Genomic DNA, 14549 nt, shown 5'->3' on the forward strand with positions numbered 1-14549 from the left:
TCAGCCTCCCAAGTAGCTGGGACTACAGGTGCGCACCACCACGTCCAGCTAATTTTTGTATTTTTAGTAGAGATGGGGTTTCACGATATTGGTCAGGCTGTTCTGGAACCCCTGACCTCAGGCTATCCACCTGCCTCGGTCTCCCAAAGTGTTGGGATCACAGGCGTGAGCCACCGTGCCTGGCCTTTGCTCATTCATAGTTGATGGACATTTAGGTTATTTCACTTTTTGGTCTACTATGAATAATGCTTTTAGGAACATTTCTGTAGAAGTTTTTGTGCGAACTTACAGGAATTTTTTTTGTTTTGCTCTGTTTTGTTTTGTTTTAGAGATAGGGTCTTGCTCTGTCACTCAGGCTGGAGTACAGCTCCTGAGTGGCTGGGACTATAGGCAATCATCATGTGCCTGGCTAATTTTTATATTTATTGTAAAGATGGGGTCTTGCTTTATTGCCCAAGCTGGCATTGAACTCCTGGCCTCAAGTGATCCTCCTGCCTTGGCCTCCCAAAGTGCTGGGATCACAGGCATGAGTCAAACTTATGTTTGCCTGGCCCCAAACTTATGTTTTTGGTTCCCTTGACTATATATATACCTAAGAGTGGAATTGCTGGGTCATGTGATAACTCATTTTGAGGAACTGCCAAATTCCTTTCCAAAGTGGCTGCACCATTTTACAATCCCATCAGCAGAGACTGAGGGTTCCAACTTCTCCACATCCTTACCCACTGTGGTCAGTGTCTGTCTTTTTTACTTTACCTGATGGTTACAAAGTAGATTCTCAACATGGTTCTATTTGGAGTGCTTACCAGGTACCACGTTCTAGGTTCGACTTGTGGGAAAAACAGGGGAGAAGGAGCCATCATCTTTGCCATTAGAGGAATCACAGTAAAGTATGGAGGGAGATAGATAGACACAAGTCTTCATTCACGCATTGATTAGTATATGCCAGGCAATGAATGGGTTAGACACCATGCGAGACACCAAAATAGGCAGAATATAGTCTGTACGCTAATGAACTCTTTTAATGAAGAATATGGAACCTTTGTGGGGAGCCTTGTCTCACGCCTGTAATCTCAATACTTTGGGACGCCAAGGCGGGAGGATTGCTCTAGGCCAGGAATTCAAGACTAGCCTGGGAAGCATAACAAGATGTCATCTTTGCAATAAATAAAAAAAAGATGGCTGGGCATGGTGCCACATGCCTATAGTGCCAGCTACTCAGAAGACTGAGAGAAAGATTGCTTAAGCCCAGGAGGTCAAGGCTATAGTAAGCCACGAGCCATGATTGTGCCACTGCACTCCAGCCTGGGTGACAGTGAGATCCTGTCTCAAAACACACATACACACACACACACACACACACACACACACAGACGACCTTCACCAGCAGTCTATCCTCTCAGCCATCTATTCACTTCCATCTATCTATCCATCTAAACCTCATCTACCCAATCATCCATCCACCCATCAATCAAACATTCAATAGCCAGTCCATCAAGACATTCACCTATCCATTTATCCACCTATTCATCCAACTATCCATTTACCCATACAATCACTGGCCACCTGTCTATCCATCCATCTTCCATTCATCCCTCCATCTATCCAACCATCTACCTAACCAACTATCTATGCAATCATCCACCCATCCATTTACCAACCATTGCACCACCAGCCTATCAGATCACCTACCCATCCTTCCAGCCAGCCAGCCACTCACCTGTCCATCTATCCAACTTCTCATCTACTAACCCAACTATCTGTCCTCCTGTCCATCCATTCATCTTTCCTTCCATCTGTCCATTTAAACACCAGTTCATCAAATTATCCACCCATCCATCCAACCACCCATTTTACCCAACCAACCATCCTTCTACCCATCCTTCTCTCTGTCTACCCATTAGTCAAATCCCTGATCCACCCATCCTGGACACTGGAGCCAGGACTCCAGCTTAGCTAAGTCAGGTTGGGCAAGTAGAGGGCACCAAGCTGAGTGCTCCAGGATGCTGCTGATTGAACACAAGCCAGGGGGATCTCCAAGCCAGGCTTTCTCCTCCACTTAGACACAAGGCCTTTGCTCCCTGATAGAAAACTCTTTTACCCCCTATACTCTGAGCGCTTACAGACCCCACTGTTTTGGATTATACTTTGGGACATACATTTCTCACCAGTTTCTACTTTCAAAGATGGTTCTTTAGACATGGAATCATTCATCACGTGTGGTGCCCACCACATTCTGCACCTTCCTATGTGCCAGGAACCTGCCAGGTCCTGTCATCTAATTTCCACAGTGGTACTGGGAGACAGATGTTAGGTCAACCTCCACTTTTCAGATGAGAAAACTGAGGCTCAAAGAGGTGACATACCTTTCCCAGGGTGACACAGTGTGTGCATGGGGGAACCCAGGCCTGCCGGCCCTTTCTACCCTCTTGCAGAGGAGAATTCCTGTCTCCGAGGAATGTTTCCAGAGATGTTACCACCTGGGAGACCAGGCCACTCCTGCTCTCTGTGTGCAGAGGTGGGACTGAAGGACATTGAAGGTTGAGGCAATGGGAATGATCACAACCAGCCTTTCCACTCACCTCTCAACCCCGGCCTGCCCTCAGATGTGGAGGCTTTCCTCTGTCTGTGAGGCCACCCCCTCCCTTTGCTCAGCCATTCCCATCATCCTCTGCTCGCGGTTAGCATGTCAGTTCCTCAACTCCCATCAAGCAAGGTCTCCCTCTTTTTTTTTTCCTTTCTCTCTTTCTTTCTTCCTCTTTCTTTCTCTCTTTCTCTTTCTTTCTCCCTCCTTCCTTCCTTCCTTCCTTTCTTCCTTCCTTCCTTCCTTCCTTCCTTCCTTCCTTCCTTCCTTCCTTCCTTCCGAGACAGAGTCTCAGTCTGTCACCCAGGCTGGAGTGCAGTGGCACGATCTCTGCTCAGTGCAACCTCTGCCTCCCAGGTTCAAGTGATTCTCATGCCTCAGCCTCCCGAGTAGCTGGTATTACAGGCATGTGCCACCGCGCCAGCTAATTTTTGTATTTTTAGTAGAGACGGGGTTTTGCCACGTTGACCAGGCTGACCTCAAATGATCCGCCTGCCTTGGCCTCCCAAGGTGCTGGGATTACAGGTGTGAGCCACTACACCCGGCCAAGGCCTCCCTCCTGACAACTTTGGCCCTTCCTGCGCTTCCCTGGCCATTGTCATTCTGGTTTGCTGAATGTGCATCTCCCAGCAGGTGAAACGTTCCAGGAAGTAGGGACTGGTTCCAGCACCCAGGAAGGTACAGAGCAGGTGCTGGACAAATGTTTGCTGCAGATTCAGCCTCTCTAAAATTTTCTCTGACTTCCTGCCACCCATATCCTCTCCAGAGGCCCCTAACCCCTTCCTCCCTCCCAAGGGCCTCCATCCAACACACCTGCCAGGTTCCAGCTCCTGGGGCACTCCACGTTCAAGGCTGATCCCTGCCAGGGACCCTGGCTCTCACCCAGGGCCAGGCACAGGTTAAACATTAATAGGCAATGCCTGCAGCGTTGCCTTATCCCCTCACCTCCTCCATGAAGCCTCCCTGATGCCTGGGCCAATGACCCCAAGCACTTGGAGAATGTCTGGTGGCTCTTTTCCTGGTTAGACATGCCTGAGAGTGGGCTTCTCTACACAGATGGGGTCTGTCATATAGCCCCAGCAGCTGGCCCAGCCAGCATCAGCTGTTTGCTGAGGGAATACATGAATGGATGGCCGTGTGTGGCCGAGAGAGGCCAGAGCCACCAGCTCAGGTGGCAGCACCTAGTGGGATCTGGTTCCCTTGGACAAAGGCCAGTGTGGGGGGCAGGTGAATAAATCATGAGGGACCTGGAATGGAACTGGGGCAGGATGATGACCTCATTCTGGGAGTTGAAGAGTGGGCAGTTGGGTGGGGAGTGGGCTGGGGGCATGGCAAGGAAGCCTAAGAGGCCAGCAGGGGCTGCCCGGCTCACCTCCACCCGTTTTCCTTGAGAAGCAAGAGGTTGAAGGTCAGCAGGACCAGGTGGAGGTCCTGGCAGGACGCAGGGAGGTGGGCAATGCAGAGGGACCCTGGGGAGGAGGGAGGGAGGCAGGGTGCAGTACAGAGGGACCCTGGGGAGGAGGGAGGAGGGTTGGCAGTGCAGGGAGACCCTGGGGAGGAGAGAGGGGCTAGCACAGAGGGACACTGGGAAGGAGGGAGGGAGGCAGGGAGGTGGGCAGCACAGAGGGACCCTGGGGCTCTGGGCTGGGGAGGTGGGGAAGGCCTTTCCAGAATTCGGGAGCTCTCCTGGGAGCGGGATGGTGGGGAGAATAAGAAGAACAAGGAAGGACAGACAGAAAGACGGACCAATGCAAGAAAGTTCTTGCAGCAACAGAGGGAAGGAGCCATTAGAGAGACGGGCTGAGTGGGTCAGAGACGGCAGAGACACCACTGGACCCAGACTGAGAGATGGTGGCGGGTCAGAGGGGATGGAGACTGGGCTGCAGGCAACACAGGCACAGAGGCACAGGGGGCAGAGAGGGGCAGGGGTGAGATGGAAAGTGAGCAAGGAGGGTGTGTGGGGCAGCAGGGGACCCGTGAGCCAGAGATGGAGGCAGAAGGCTGCGGGGAGGAAGCCACAGGCAAGCGGGAGGGCCGGCCACCGGGGCCGCAAGGGTGATCCGGTGGAGCCCCGGGCACAGTCTGTGACCAGCATGAGGGGTTCACCAGGCTGACAGGGCCGCACGAGGGGCCACGGGGAGCTAGGGAGGATATGAGACTCTGGGAGACTCTGGGGACATGGGGTTCTCCCAGTTTATGGAGGAAGGGACAGAAAGAAGAGCAGCAGGGACCTGGGCCACACCTGCAGCTGCCCACAAGGCCACTCTCCCACAGGACTGGGGAGGCCGGAGGGGAGCAGCGTCCCTCAGCCAGGAGGAAGTACCAAGCCCTCATCTCCATGGCCCAGCCCCAGGACCCAGCAGAGGGCAGCCTCCCAACGGGAGACCCCAACCCCTCTGAGGGCACTCCAGGAACCAGCCGGGCCCCTGGCAGCCCACCAGCCACCCAGCGACGAGCGCTCCTCCGGGAGCTCGAGGCCCAGGTGCAGGCAGCCTACGGGCAGGTAATGCGGGCAGGGGTGTGAGGGGACCAGGAGCGAACAGCAGGGACCCCACACCCCAACCGGGGACCCCAGAGGACAGACCCGGGACTCAGTCCAGGGAGGGGACCTGGAGGCCGAGGCCAGTGGGGGAGTCTCTCAGGTCGTCAGGGCTGGGGTGGCTTCCCTTCCCAATCTCCGCCCTCGCCGAGCCCTGCCACTGCCCACACACCAAGGCGGTTCCCTTCTGCTCCTCATCCAAGGGCGGGGCACCAGTCCAGGCAGGGGGTGCCAAGGGCAAGCAAGTGGGCCCCCCCCAGGTGAGGAGCCCAGGGCCCAGCTGGGGTCCTGGCAGAGAGAGGCAGGAGCTTCCTGGGCTGGGCCAAGTGGCTTCCTCTTTCTGAGAGGCAGTGTGGGAGGGCCTGCGTGTCCATACTAACCGGCATCTGTGCCATTCGGAGGGCACGGCCCACCCTGGCACACTGTGCGCCTGCCTTCCTCCTCCTGGGACCCAGCCCTGCTTCTGAAGACATTAAACCTCCCCTGATTGGGAGAGATTAGAGGCAGGGCTTGGGGGAGGGTGCTGGAGAAGGGGTGTCTGGAAGACCCTCAGGACGCAGTCTGGGGCATCCGTGCTCTCCAGGGGGCCTTGGGCCCAAGTGGCCCCCCTCAGCAGCGGAGACGTTCAAAGATAATCCCGGATTAGGACCCAAGCCCCGGGCCCAGGTCCCCCGCCTGCCCACCCGCCCCCGATCTTCCCCACAAAACCCCGGGAAAATCCCCGGCAGTACTCCCAGGCTCTCACCGGGAGCAGCTGGGGGCTGGCAGGAGTCCGCAGGCAGCAGCATCCGCTGAGGCCCAGCCTGGGCCACCCCCGGGGTTCCAGGCCTGGCATGGTTCAGGGCCCATGGGGAACTGTGCCAAGAGGCCCCGGCGCCGGGGCCCTAAGGTAGGAGGGTCAGGGGAGAGCCCAGGCCAGGAGGCCGGAATGGACCTTGAGGGTCAGATGGGATGGGCAGAGCCCTGTGAGGGCCGGGCGGGGTTGGGGGCTGCCCACTGCCCCAGGTGGAGATTTTTTTTCCTGGAAGTCACAGCCTCTGGCCACCCTGATCTTGGCTCCCACAGACCGCTGGGTCTTCCCTGCCAGGCTCACCAGATCCCCCAGCTGCCCATCCAGCTGCCCCACCCTGGCTGCAGGTCCCCACTCTCTGCTAGCCAGCCTCCATCTAGGAGACAGAGCTGGGCACAAGGTCCCTTTCTGCCGCTGGCTCTCTCAGTGGCCTTGGCCAAGTCTCTTGCCTTTTCTGGTCCTCAGTTTGCCCAATAGAACAGTTAGAGGACGGACCCTTTCTGCCTAAAGTGCTCACGGGTGAGGGTCCTCTCTCTACCCCCCAGCCCCTTCCCTACTGTCCCGTGCTGGGCTCCAAAGGCAGGAGCAGCTGGTGAGAGGAGTGGGGAGGGCCATCAGGCCTGGAGCTTGGTGGCCACTGCCCCAGCTCATGGCCGGCTCTGCTGCAGGACCCCTGGCAGTGGCTCGGCTCCCCACCAAGGGGCTCCTGCCCCAGCCCCAGCTCCAGCCCCAAGGAGCAGGGGGCCCCCAGGCCAGGCATCCAGGGCTACTCAGTGCTCAACAGCCTGGTGGGGCCTGCCTGCATCTTCCTGCGGCCCAGCATTGCTGCCACCCAACTCGTATGTACGGCCACCCACCTGCCAGCCTGCCTGCCCTTACCGCTGTCCCGCCAGCCTGCCTGCCCTTGCCCCTCACCTGCCAGCCCACCTGCCCTTGCGCCTCGCTTTGCCTCTCCTGGAGCTGGGGGGAAGAGGATTGAGTGGGGACGTCAGAGCAAAGGCACACAGATCTGGGGTGGGGGTGCAGAGAGAGGAGAGCGCAATGACCCCAGAAACGGAAGAAATCAACAGTGACATTGAGGCTGGCGGGACCAAGTCTGAGGTTCTGCCCAAACCCCAGATCCACCACCAGCAAAGGGAGCACCCTGCCCCAGAAGAGGGTGACGGAGTAGGTGGGGACGGCCCGAGGAGTGACCTAGGCCAGAAGCAGGGAAGGGGGCACCTGGTCGCCCAGGCCAGTGAGCAGAACTAGGTGGGAACCAGGGCTGAGCAGTCAGACAGACACAGGCCCTTCGTGTGCGTGTTGCAGTGTGGGGCTGGGTGGGGAGCCCTGAGAAGCAAGAAGGAAGGGCACAGCCATCAGGAGGAGCGGGGAATTCCTAACCCCTCTGTGCCCTTCAGGACCGGGAGCTGCGGCCCGAGGAGATTGAAGGTAAAGGGTTGGAGAAGGAACTGGTTCCCTGGAGGGGAGGTGGGCATGGGGGGGCATAGGGTGGGGACATAGGGTTGGGGGGGCATCAGGTGGGGGCCTCAGTGTTTCCAGGAGGAGGTAGGGGCAAGAAGGCTACAGGGCACTGGTTCAGGGAAATGGGGACAAGCCTGAGCAGGGAGGGGATGACAGACCCCCACCCAGCTGTCATTTCTTGGTCTCACTCACCAGGCAGGTGACAGGGCCTCTTTTATATTTGCTCATTCAGCTGACACTTCCTGGGTGCCCACTGTGTGCCTGGCCCTGGCTAAGCACTGGGAAACATGGCCGGCTAGGCAGATATGGCCTGTGCCCTCTGGAGATCAACGTCAGTTAGTCGGCTACAAGTATAAATTGTGAACGTGCTTTCCAGGAAAGGAAAAAACGGGCTGGGGAGGCCACATGTAAAGGGATGTCCTCCTTTAGTAGGTGACAAAAGACCACATCTCCAAGCGGTCGTGATTTGTTTCCCCCACTTTCTTTCTTTCTTTTTGAAAAATTTCACTGCTGTATCCCCAGTGCCTAGAGCAGAGCTTGGCACATAGTAGATACTCTTCAAATACTTGCTGAAAGAACAAATAACAGGAACAGCATGTTCAAAGGCCCTGAGGCAGCAAAGAGAATCTGACGTTCAGAAGGAGGGATGGTTAGACCAAGGGAGAAGGGTAGGTGGGTCCAGGCCAGGATCAGGGGGATATGGGGGAAGGACTGACCCCACCCTGCCTGGCAGAGCTGCAGGTCGCCTTCCAGGAGTTTGACAGAGACCGGGACGGCTACATCGGCTGCCGGGAGCTGGGTGCCTGCATGCGGACCCTGGGCTACATGCCCACCGAGATGGAGCTCATCGAGATCTCACAACAAATCAGTATGTGCCTCGAGCCTGTCCCCATCCCTAGTCCTCCAGATGCCCTGGCTGGGCCCAGGAAGCCAAACCCAGATACAGAGGTGACTGCACAGGCTGTTCCCAGAGCCCATGACCTTGGTCATTCTCAAGGCAAGCTCTCTGCCCCTGGAGAATCTCACCCGCCTCTAGGAGGTGGGCACAGCATGGACTGTGATTCCTATTCTGCAAATGAGGCAACTGAATGGTTAAGGGACTTGTCTAAGGTCACACAGCAAGTTCCTTGGAGCCAGGACTTGAACCCAACCGAACTCTTCAGGAAAATTAAGGAAAGTTCCAAGAAGTTTTTTGGGGGGTTTTGTTGTTGTTGTTGTTGTTGTTGTTGTTGTTGTTGTTGTTGTTGTTTTGGGTTTCTTGTTTTTGTTTTTGTTTTTTTTGAGATGGGGTCTTGCTCTGTCACTTAGGAGTGACAATGGCGCTATCTCAGCTCACTGCAACCTCCACCTCCTGGGTTCAAGCAATTCTCCTGCCTCAGCCTCCCGAGTAGGTGGGATTACAGGCACCCGCCACCACGCCCGGCTAATTTTTGTATTTTTAGTAGAGACGGGGTTTCACCATGTTGGTCAGGCTGGTCTGGAACTCCTGACCTCAGGTGATTCGCCCGCCTCAGCCTCCCAAAGTGCTGGCATTACAGGCGTGAGCCACCGCGCCCCGCCCAAGAAGTTTTGAGCGTGGTTTTCCTTTCACCTTTGGCCAAATCTGTGCCTTGTTTGGAGGGCGATTCCCATTGGGAAATATAGATGACCCAGGCTTCAGATGCAGAGGGAGGAAAGGATCCATTCACGAAGGAAAGGCAGAGGGCAGAGGAGGGAGAGCCAGGGGCGGGGCAGGGGTCTCTGGTGCCCTGGGTCTGTAATGGACGGGACCTCCAGGTGGCGGGAAGGTGGACTTTGAAGATTTCGTGGAGCTGATGGGCCCCAAGCTGCTGGCAGAGACTGCAGACATGATCGGCGTCCGGGAGCTGCGGGACGCCTTCCGGGAGGTGCGGCCACTGGGGCTGAGGGCGGGCGGGGCTGCGTGTCTGCCGTGAGTGAGGGGCTGCGCGTGTGAATGACTGTCAGTGACCAGACGCCACGACCAACGCCGCCACAGTTCGACACCAACGGGGACGGCCGCATCAGCGTGGGCGAGCTCCGGGCGGCCCTCAAGGCCCTGCTGGGGGAGCGCCTCAGCCAGCGGGAGGTGGAGGAGATCCTCCAGGACGTGGACCTCAATGGGGACGGCCTGGTCGACTTCGAAGGTACCCCCTGCCGCACGTAGCAACACACGCCCTGGAAGGCTCCTAGCAGATAAGAAACCGCACAGCAAGCATCACCACTGTGCACTAGACCGTGTGCCACGCACCCCAATGTCCTCTCCTAGTTAATCATCATGCAGAACCCGAGAGGAAGGAATTGTTATCCCCATAGGCAGGAGAAGAAAGTCCATTCTCAGGAAAGCCTAGGCACTAAGCAAAAGCAGGTAGATGGAGCCAAGATTTGAATCTGGGCAGCCTGATCCAGAACCCAGCTCTTCCTCTATGCTGCATTTCCATAAAGGGGAAAAATGATTCAATAATAATAGAAGCCAAGGAAAATTACTATGTGGAAATGCATTCCCATAAGTAGGCCCCAGAGTTGCTCCTGAGCTTCCTACCTGTCAAAGCAAAAAGGAAAACAAGTTCCATTACAAGGGTTTGTTTTTTCCCCCATAAGACAAAGCCCCCTCTTCCTGGCCCTGAGACCTATTCCCTATCAGATCCAGAGGATGCCCTTGAAGACCCTCCCCTCAACCACACTCCCACCTGCCCCAAGGCCTGCAGATGGTCTTCACTCCTAGTGCAGTCCAGAGAACAGACCCAAAACCCTGGCTTCGTCCTGGCAGAGTTTGTGCGAATGATGTCTCGGTGAGCCTGTACAGAAGCTGGAGGCAGCAGACAGGACTCAAGGACCACAGCCTCTGCCCACCAGCATGTTCTTTGAAGCCCATCGCCTCCAGCAGGGACACCGCTCTCCTCCCCATCCCACCTGTGTGCAGCGCCCTTGCCTGCCTTCACCCCCACCACCACTTCTCCAATAAAGCTGCCTGGCCTCGTCTCTGTCTCTCTGACAGTAAAATATCTCCAAGCCTGGGGAGATGGCTTTTGCTTCTCACTTGCTCATCCTGGAGGCTCCAGTATTTGGCCCCCGAAATCAAGGACCGGGACTGTCCTCTTGGATCATAAATCCCTTCCATTGTGAGCTTCAGGAAGATGGGGACCCTCTCTTCTTCCTCTCTGGATCCTGGACCCGGCCCAGAGCAAGCGTCAGGAAACATCCCTAGCCAGTAAACAGAGCCTTCTTGTCCCGAGCTCAGGCGTGTGTTGGCCCCCACATTTCCTGCCGTGTATCCTGAGAACAGCTCCTGCTAGCTCCATGATGACATTTGAGCGTGGAGAAAGTACCGCAGAAAGACTTTTCCCAAGCTTGATGTCACTTTTCCTGCAGTAGCCTTGGAGGCACACTGCTCAGAGCTCCCCTCAAGAACGTGCAGTTCAACTTAGAGGATAGAGTGGGTGAGTTAGCAGAAGGGCTCAGCCACTGGCCCCTTCAGGAGACACCTCAGCTTTTGGGCTGACACCTCACTCCTCCAGGGAGCCCCCAGCCACTAACTGAGCACAGCGTGGGGAACCAGGACCTGGACATTTCTCCCTAATGCAAGGCTCCTCTAATGGGCAGTCTTTGCTCCGAGCTCCCCTTTGGGGCAGCCAAGGCAGACAGATCAGTGTGGAATGAGAGGCTTGCCTGCCCAGTCCTGCTTCCTCCCCCTTTACCTTCCTCCCTAACTCCATCTCAGTATCTTCCCCCTGGAGGACCCCGGACACCGATAGCATACCCCAGTCTTCAGGGCCCCATTTTCCAGATTGAAGAAATTGACGGGCTGAGTGCCCTCGTCTGTTCCTGCTGCCATAATAACATACCTTAGACTGGTATTTTATAAACAGCGTGAATTTATTGCTCACAGTTATGGAGGCTGGGAAGCCCAGGGTCAAGGTGCGGGCAGTTGGGTGTCTGCAGAGGGCCAGGCCTCTGCTTCCAAGATGGTGCCTTGAGCTGCTTCCTCCAGAGGATGCCTCACGTAGCAGAAAGGCAGGAAGGGCATGAGGGCCTGGCTACTCCCCCCACCCCACCGCCACCCCCAGCCCTTTTATAAGGCACTAATCCCATCCATAAGGGCAGAGCCCTTGTGGTCCAATCATCTTCTGAAGGCTCCACCCCTTACTGTTGTTCCATTGGGGATTGAGTTTCAACATGCATTTTGGAGGGACACAAACATCAAGGCCATAGCACGAGGGCCGTGTGAAGTGGCTCATGAATGCAACTCCAGCACTTTGAGGCCAGGAATTTGAAACCAGCCTGGGCAACAGAGCGAGACCCCATCTCTACAAAAATAAAGCAAAAATTAGCCAGGTGTGGTGGTGCATGCCTGTAGTCCCAGCTACTTGGGAGGCTGAGGTGGGAGGATCACGCGAACCCAGGAGGTCGAGGCTGCAGTGAACTATATGATTGCACCACTGCACTCCAGCCTGGGCAACAGAACAAAACCATGTCTCTAAAAAACACTTTTTTAACTAAAAATAACATAAACAATAGCACCAAGTCTAAGTGATCTGCTAGAGACCACGTGGCCTCACTGCCCTCTATCCCCACACACTGCCAGGTTATTCTTCCTAAAATGCCACTTGCGTTTTGTCACACCCCTGTTCAGGACCTGGCCATGACTTTCCATTACCCCCAGGTTAATCCAGGGCCGCTGCCTGCACAGAGGCTCCAGGAGGACACAGGACCCGTCCTGTGCATCAAGCCACACACAGTCAGGATGAAGGGCGGTGGGACTTGCACCCAGGCCCGGGGACTCTGAAACCACAGCGCCAACTATGGAGGGCGCCTCAGGGTCAGGACAGGCCCAGGCCAGATCTCGGCCTCTTCTAGCTATGGCACAGGCCTCATCTGCAGCTCCTGCCTGGTGGGAGCAAACAAGCCCGGTCCTTCCTCGTCACGAAGGGGTGAAAGCTCCCAGCGCCTGTGCCTGGTCCTCACATGGCACCTGCCAACAAGATGGCCCTGGGGCAAAGCAGGCAGGCGGCCTGGAGATGCACCCTGTGCATTCTGGAGACTGGATGCCGAGGTGCTAGAGCTGGCTGCAGGGGCCTCAGCACCACTCTCCTGGCAGATCTCAATTAATCCTTAATCCTCAATTAGGTAATCACCTCTGCCAATCTGGCAGAACTGGGGATAAGGATAAGTTGCCCCAGGCTCAGTGGCTTCTCTGGGAGCCAGGGTCCACACTCCCACCCTTCCTTCCACCACCCTCACGGCTGGTACAGATGGTATTGCTGCCTGAGAAGATGTCTGTCCCTGCTGCAGGGGCTGAGGGGTAGTGATGGCCATGAGGAAGAGGGAAATCAGAACCCCACTCAGGGTCAGCCTCCCACCACCTCCCCAGGCCTCAGCCTGGCAGGCTCTGTGGCTGGAGAACTGGGAGTGGCTGTGTAGTGTCTGAATCGGGGCAATGTGTCTGCTGGCAAAAGAAGTGCTCCCAGCTCCCCCAAATCTCACACACACCTCCCAACAGACAGCAGCTGGAGCAGGGGATCCCTTAAGCCTGTGAGATTGAGGCTGCAGTGGGCTGGGGAAGGAACAGTGGGAAGGGTTGAAACTACGGCGAGTCCAGAACCCCTGCCCCTGCTACAGGGGGCACCTGCTGCCCAACTCCTCTGACTCTTGCCAGTCAGAGCAGCCGCAAGCTATAAGATCTTCTGATTTAGGCCAGGTACAGCGGCTCATGCCTGTAATCTCAGCACTTTGGGAGGCTGAGGCGGGTGAACCACCTGAGGTCAGGAGTTTGAGATCAGCTGGCCAGCATGGTGAAACCCTGACTCTACCAAAAATACAAAAATTAGCCAGGCGTAATGACAGGCGCCTGTAATCCCAGCTACTCAGGAGACTGAGGCAGGAGAATTGCTTGAACTTGAGAGACAGAGGTTTCAGTGAGCCAAGATTGTGTCACTGAATTCCAGCCTGGGCAACAGAGTGAGATTCATCTCAAAATAAATAAATAAATAAACAAACAAACAAAAGAGCTGTAGGCTTACAGAATGACTGTGAAGATAGCACAGACGGTTTCCCAATACCACATGCCCGGAGTCCCCTATATATTAGTCAGGGTTCTCCAGAGAAACAGAACAATAGGAGATCTCGGTAGATGATTGATGATAGATAGATAGATAGATAGATAGATAGATAGATAGATAGATAGATAGATAGATCGATCCATAGGAAGTCTTTCAATTGGCTTTGTGTTCCCATCATTGTGTATGTTTGTTTTTAGCACTTTTTACGTTTTGGCACTACAAGCTGCTCCAGGATTATTTGGTATATTTCCTGCCCCGTCCCAGAATCAGTCATTTCTCCAAGGAGCCCTGGTTCATTTTAGTGGAGAATGGTATTAGACACCAAGATCTGGGGTGGGGCATTGTGCCTAATGCCTGTAATTCCTATACTTTGAGACACCAAGGTGGGAGGATCACTTGAGCCCAGGAGTTCAAGACCAGCCTGGGCAACATAGTGAGACCCCATCTCTACAAAGAAATTTTAAAAATTAGCCAGGTGTAGTAGTGTGCGCCTGTAGTTCCAGCTACTTGGAAGGCTGAAACAGGAAGATCACTTGTCCCTGGGTGTTCAAGGCTTCAGTGAACTAGGATAGTGCCCAGTCCACTACACTGCATCCTGGGCAACAGAGCGAAGCCCTGTCACTCTTTAAAAAAAAAAATGGGGGCAGGGGCCGGTCACAGTGGCTCACACCTGTAATCCCAGGACTCTGGGAGGCCAAGGCAGGCAAATCATTTGAGGTCAGGAGTTCAAGACCAGCCTGACCAACACGGTGAAACCCTGCCTCTACTAAAAAATGCAAAAAGTCAGCCGGGCGTGGTGGCAGGTGCCTGTAATCCCAGCTACTCAGGAGGCACCATGCCCCGCCCCAGAGCAGGAGAATGGCTTGAACCCGGGAGATGGAGGTTGCAGTAAGCTAAAATCCCACCACTGCACTCCAGCCTGGGTGACAGAGAGAGACTGCATCTCAAAAAAAAAAAAAAAAAAGAAAAAAAGAAAAGAAAAGAAAAGAAAAGAAAAGGAAAAGAAACCAAGATCTGGACACTACACTGGGTGCTTGTTGCTAGTGGGTGTGGGGCAGGGAGGGACAATTGTTTCCAGGTCTTCTCTGCTGATAACATGAGGAGATATGTGTGTGT

General features: G+C 55.3%; 1 protein-coding gene across 3 annotated transcripts; it reads left to right on the plus strand.

The window, feature by feature from the left end:
* Positions 1-4922: 4922 nt before the first annotated feature.
* Positions 4923-10357, plus strand: CABP2 (calcium binding protein 2). Of its 3 annotated transcripts, XM_074013057.1 has the most exons (7): positions 5853-6012; positions 6582-6756; positions 7314-7344; positions 8111-8245; positions 9154-9263; positions 9374-9521; positions 10145-10357. In XM_074013057.1, the coding sequence occupies exons 1-7, from the start codon at positions 5957-5959 to the stop codon at positions 10168-10170; spliced, it is 681 nt and encodes a 226-aa protein (XP_073869158.1). In that variant the 5' UTR covers positions 5853-5956; the 3' UTR covers positions 10171-10357. The 3 variants fall into 3 exon arrangements, with proteins under 3 accessions (XP_045228174.1, XP_073869158.1, XP_005577112.2); XM_045372239.2 differs by lacking the exons at positions 5853-6012; positions 6582-6756 and adding an exon at positions 4923-5087; XM_005577055.3 differs by lacking the exon at positions 5853-6012 and having other exon boundaries at positions 6582-6752.
* Positions 10358-14549: the final 4192 nt, after the last annotated feature.

The sequence above is a fragment of the Macaca fascicularis genome, chromosome 14, assembly GCF_037993035.2.
Source record: "Macaca fascicularis isolate 582-1 chromosome 14, T2T-MFA8v1.1".
Lineage (NCBI taxonomy): Eukaryota > Metazoa > Chordata > Mammalia > Primates > Cercopithecidae > Macaca > Macaca fascicularis.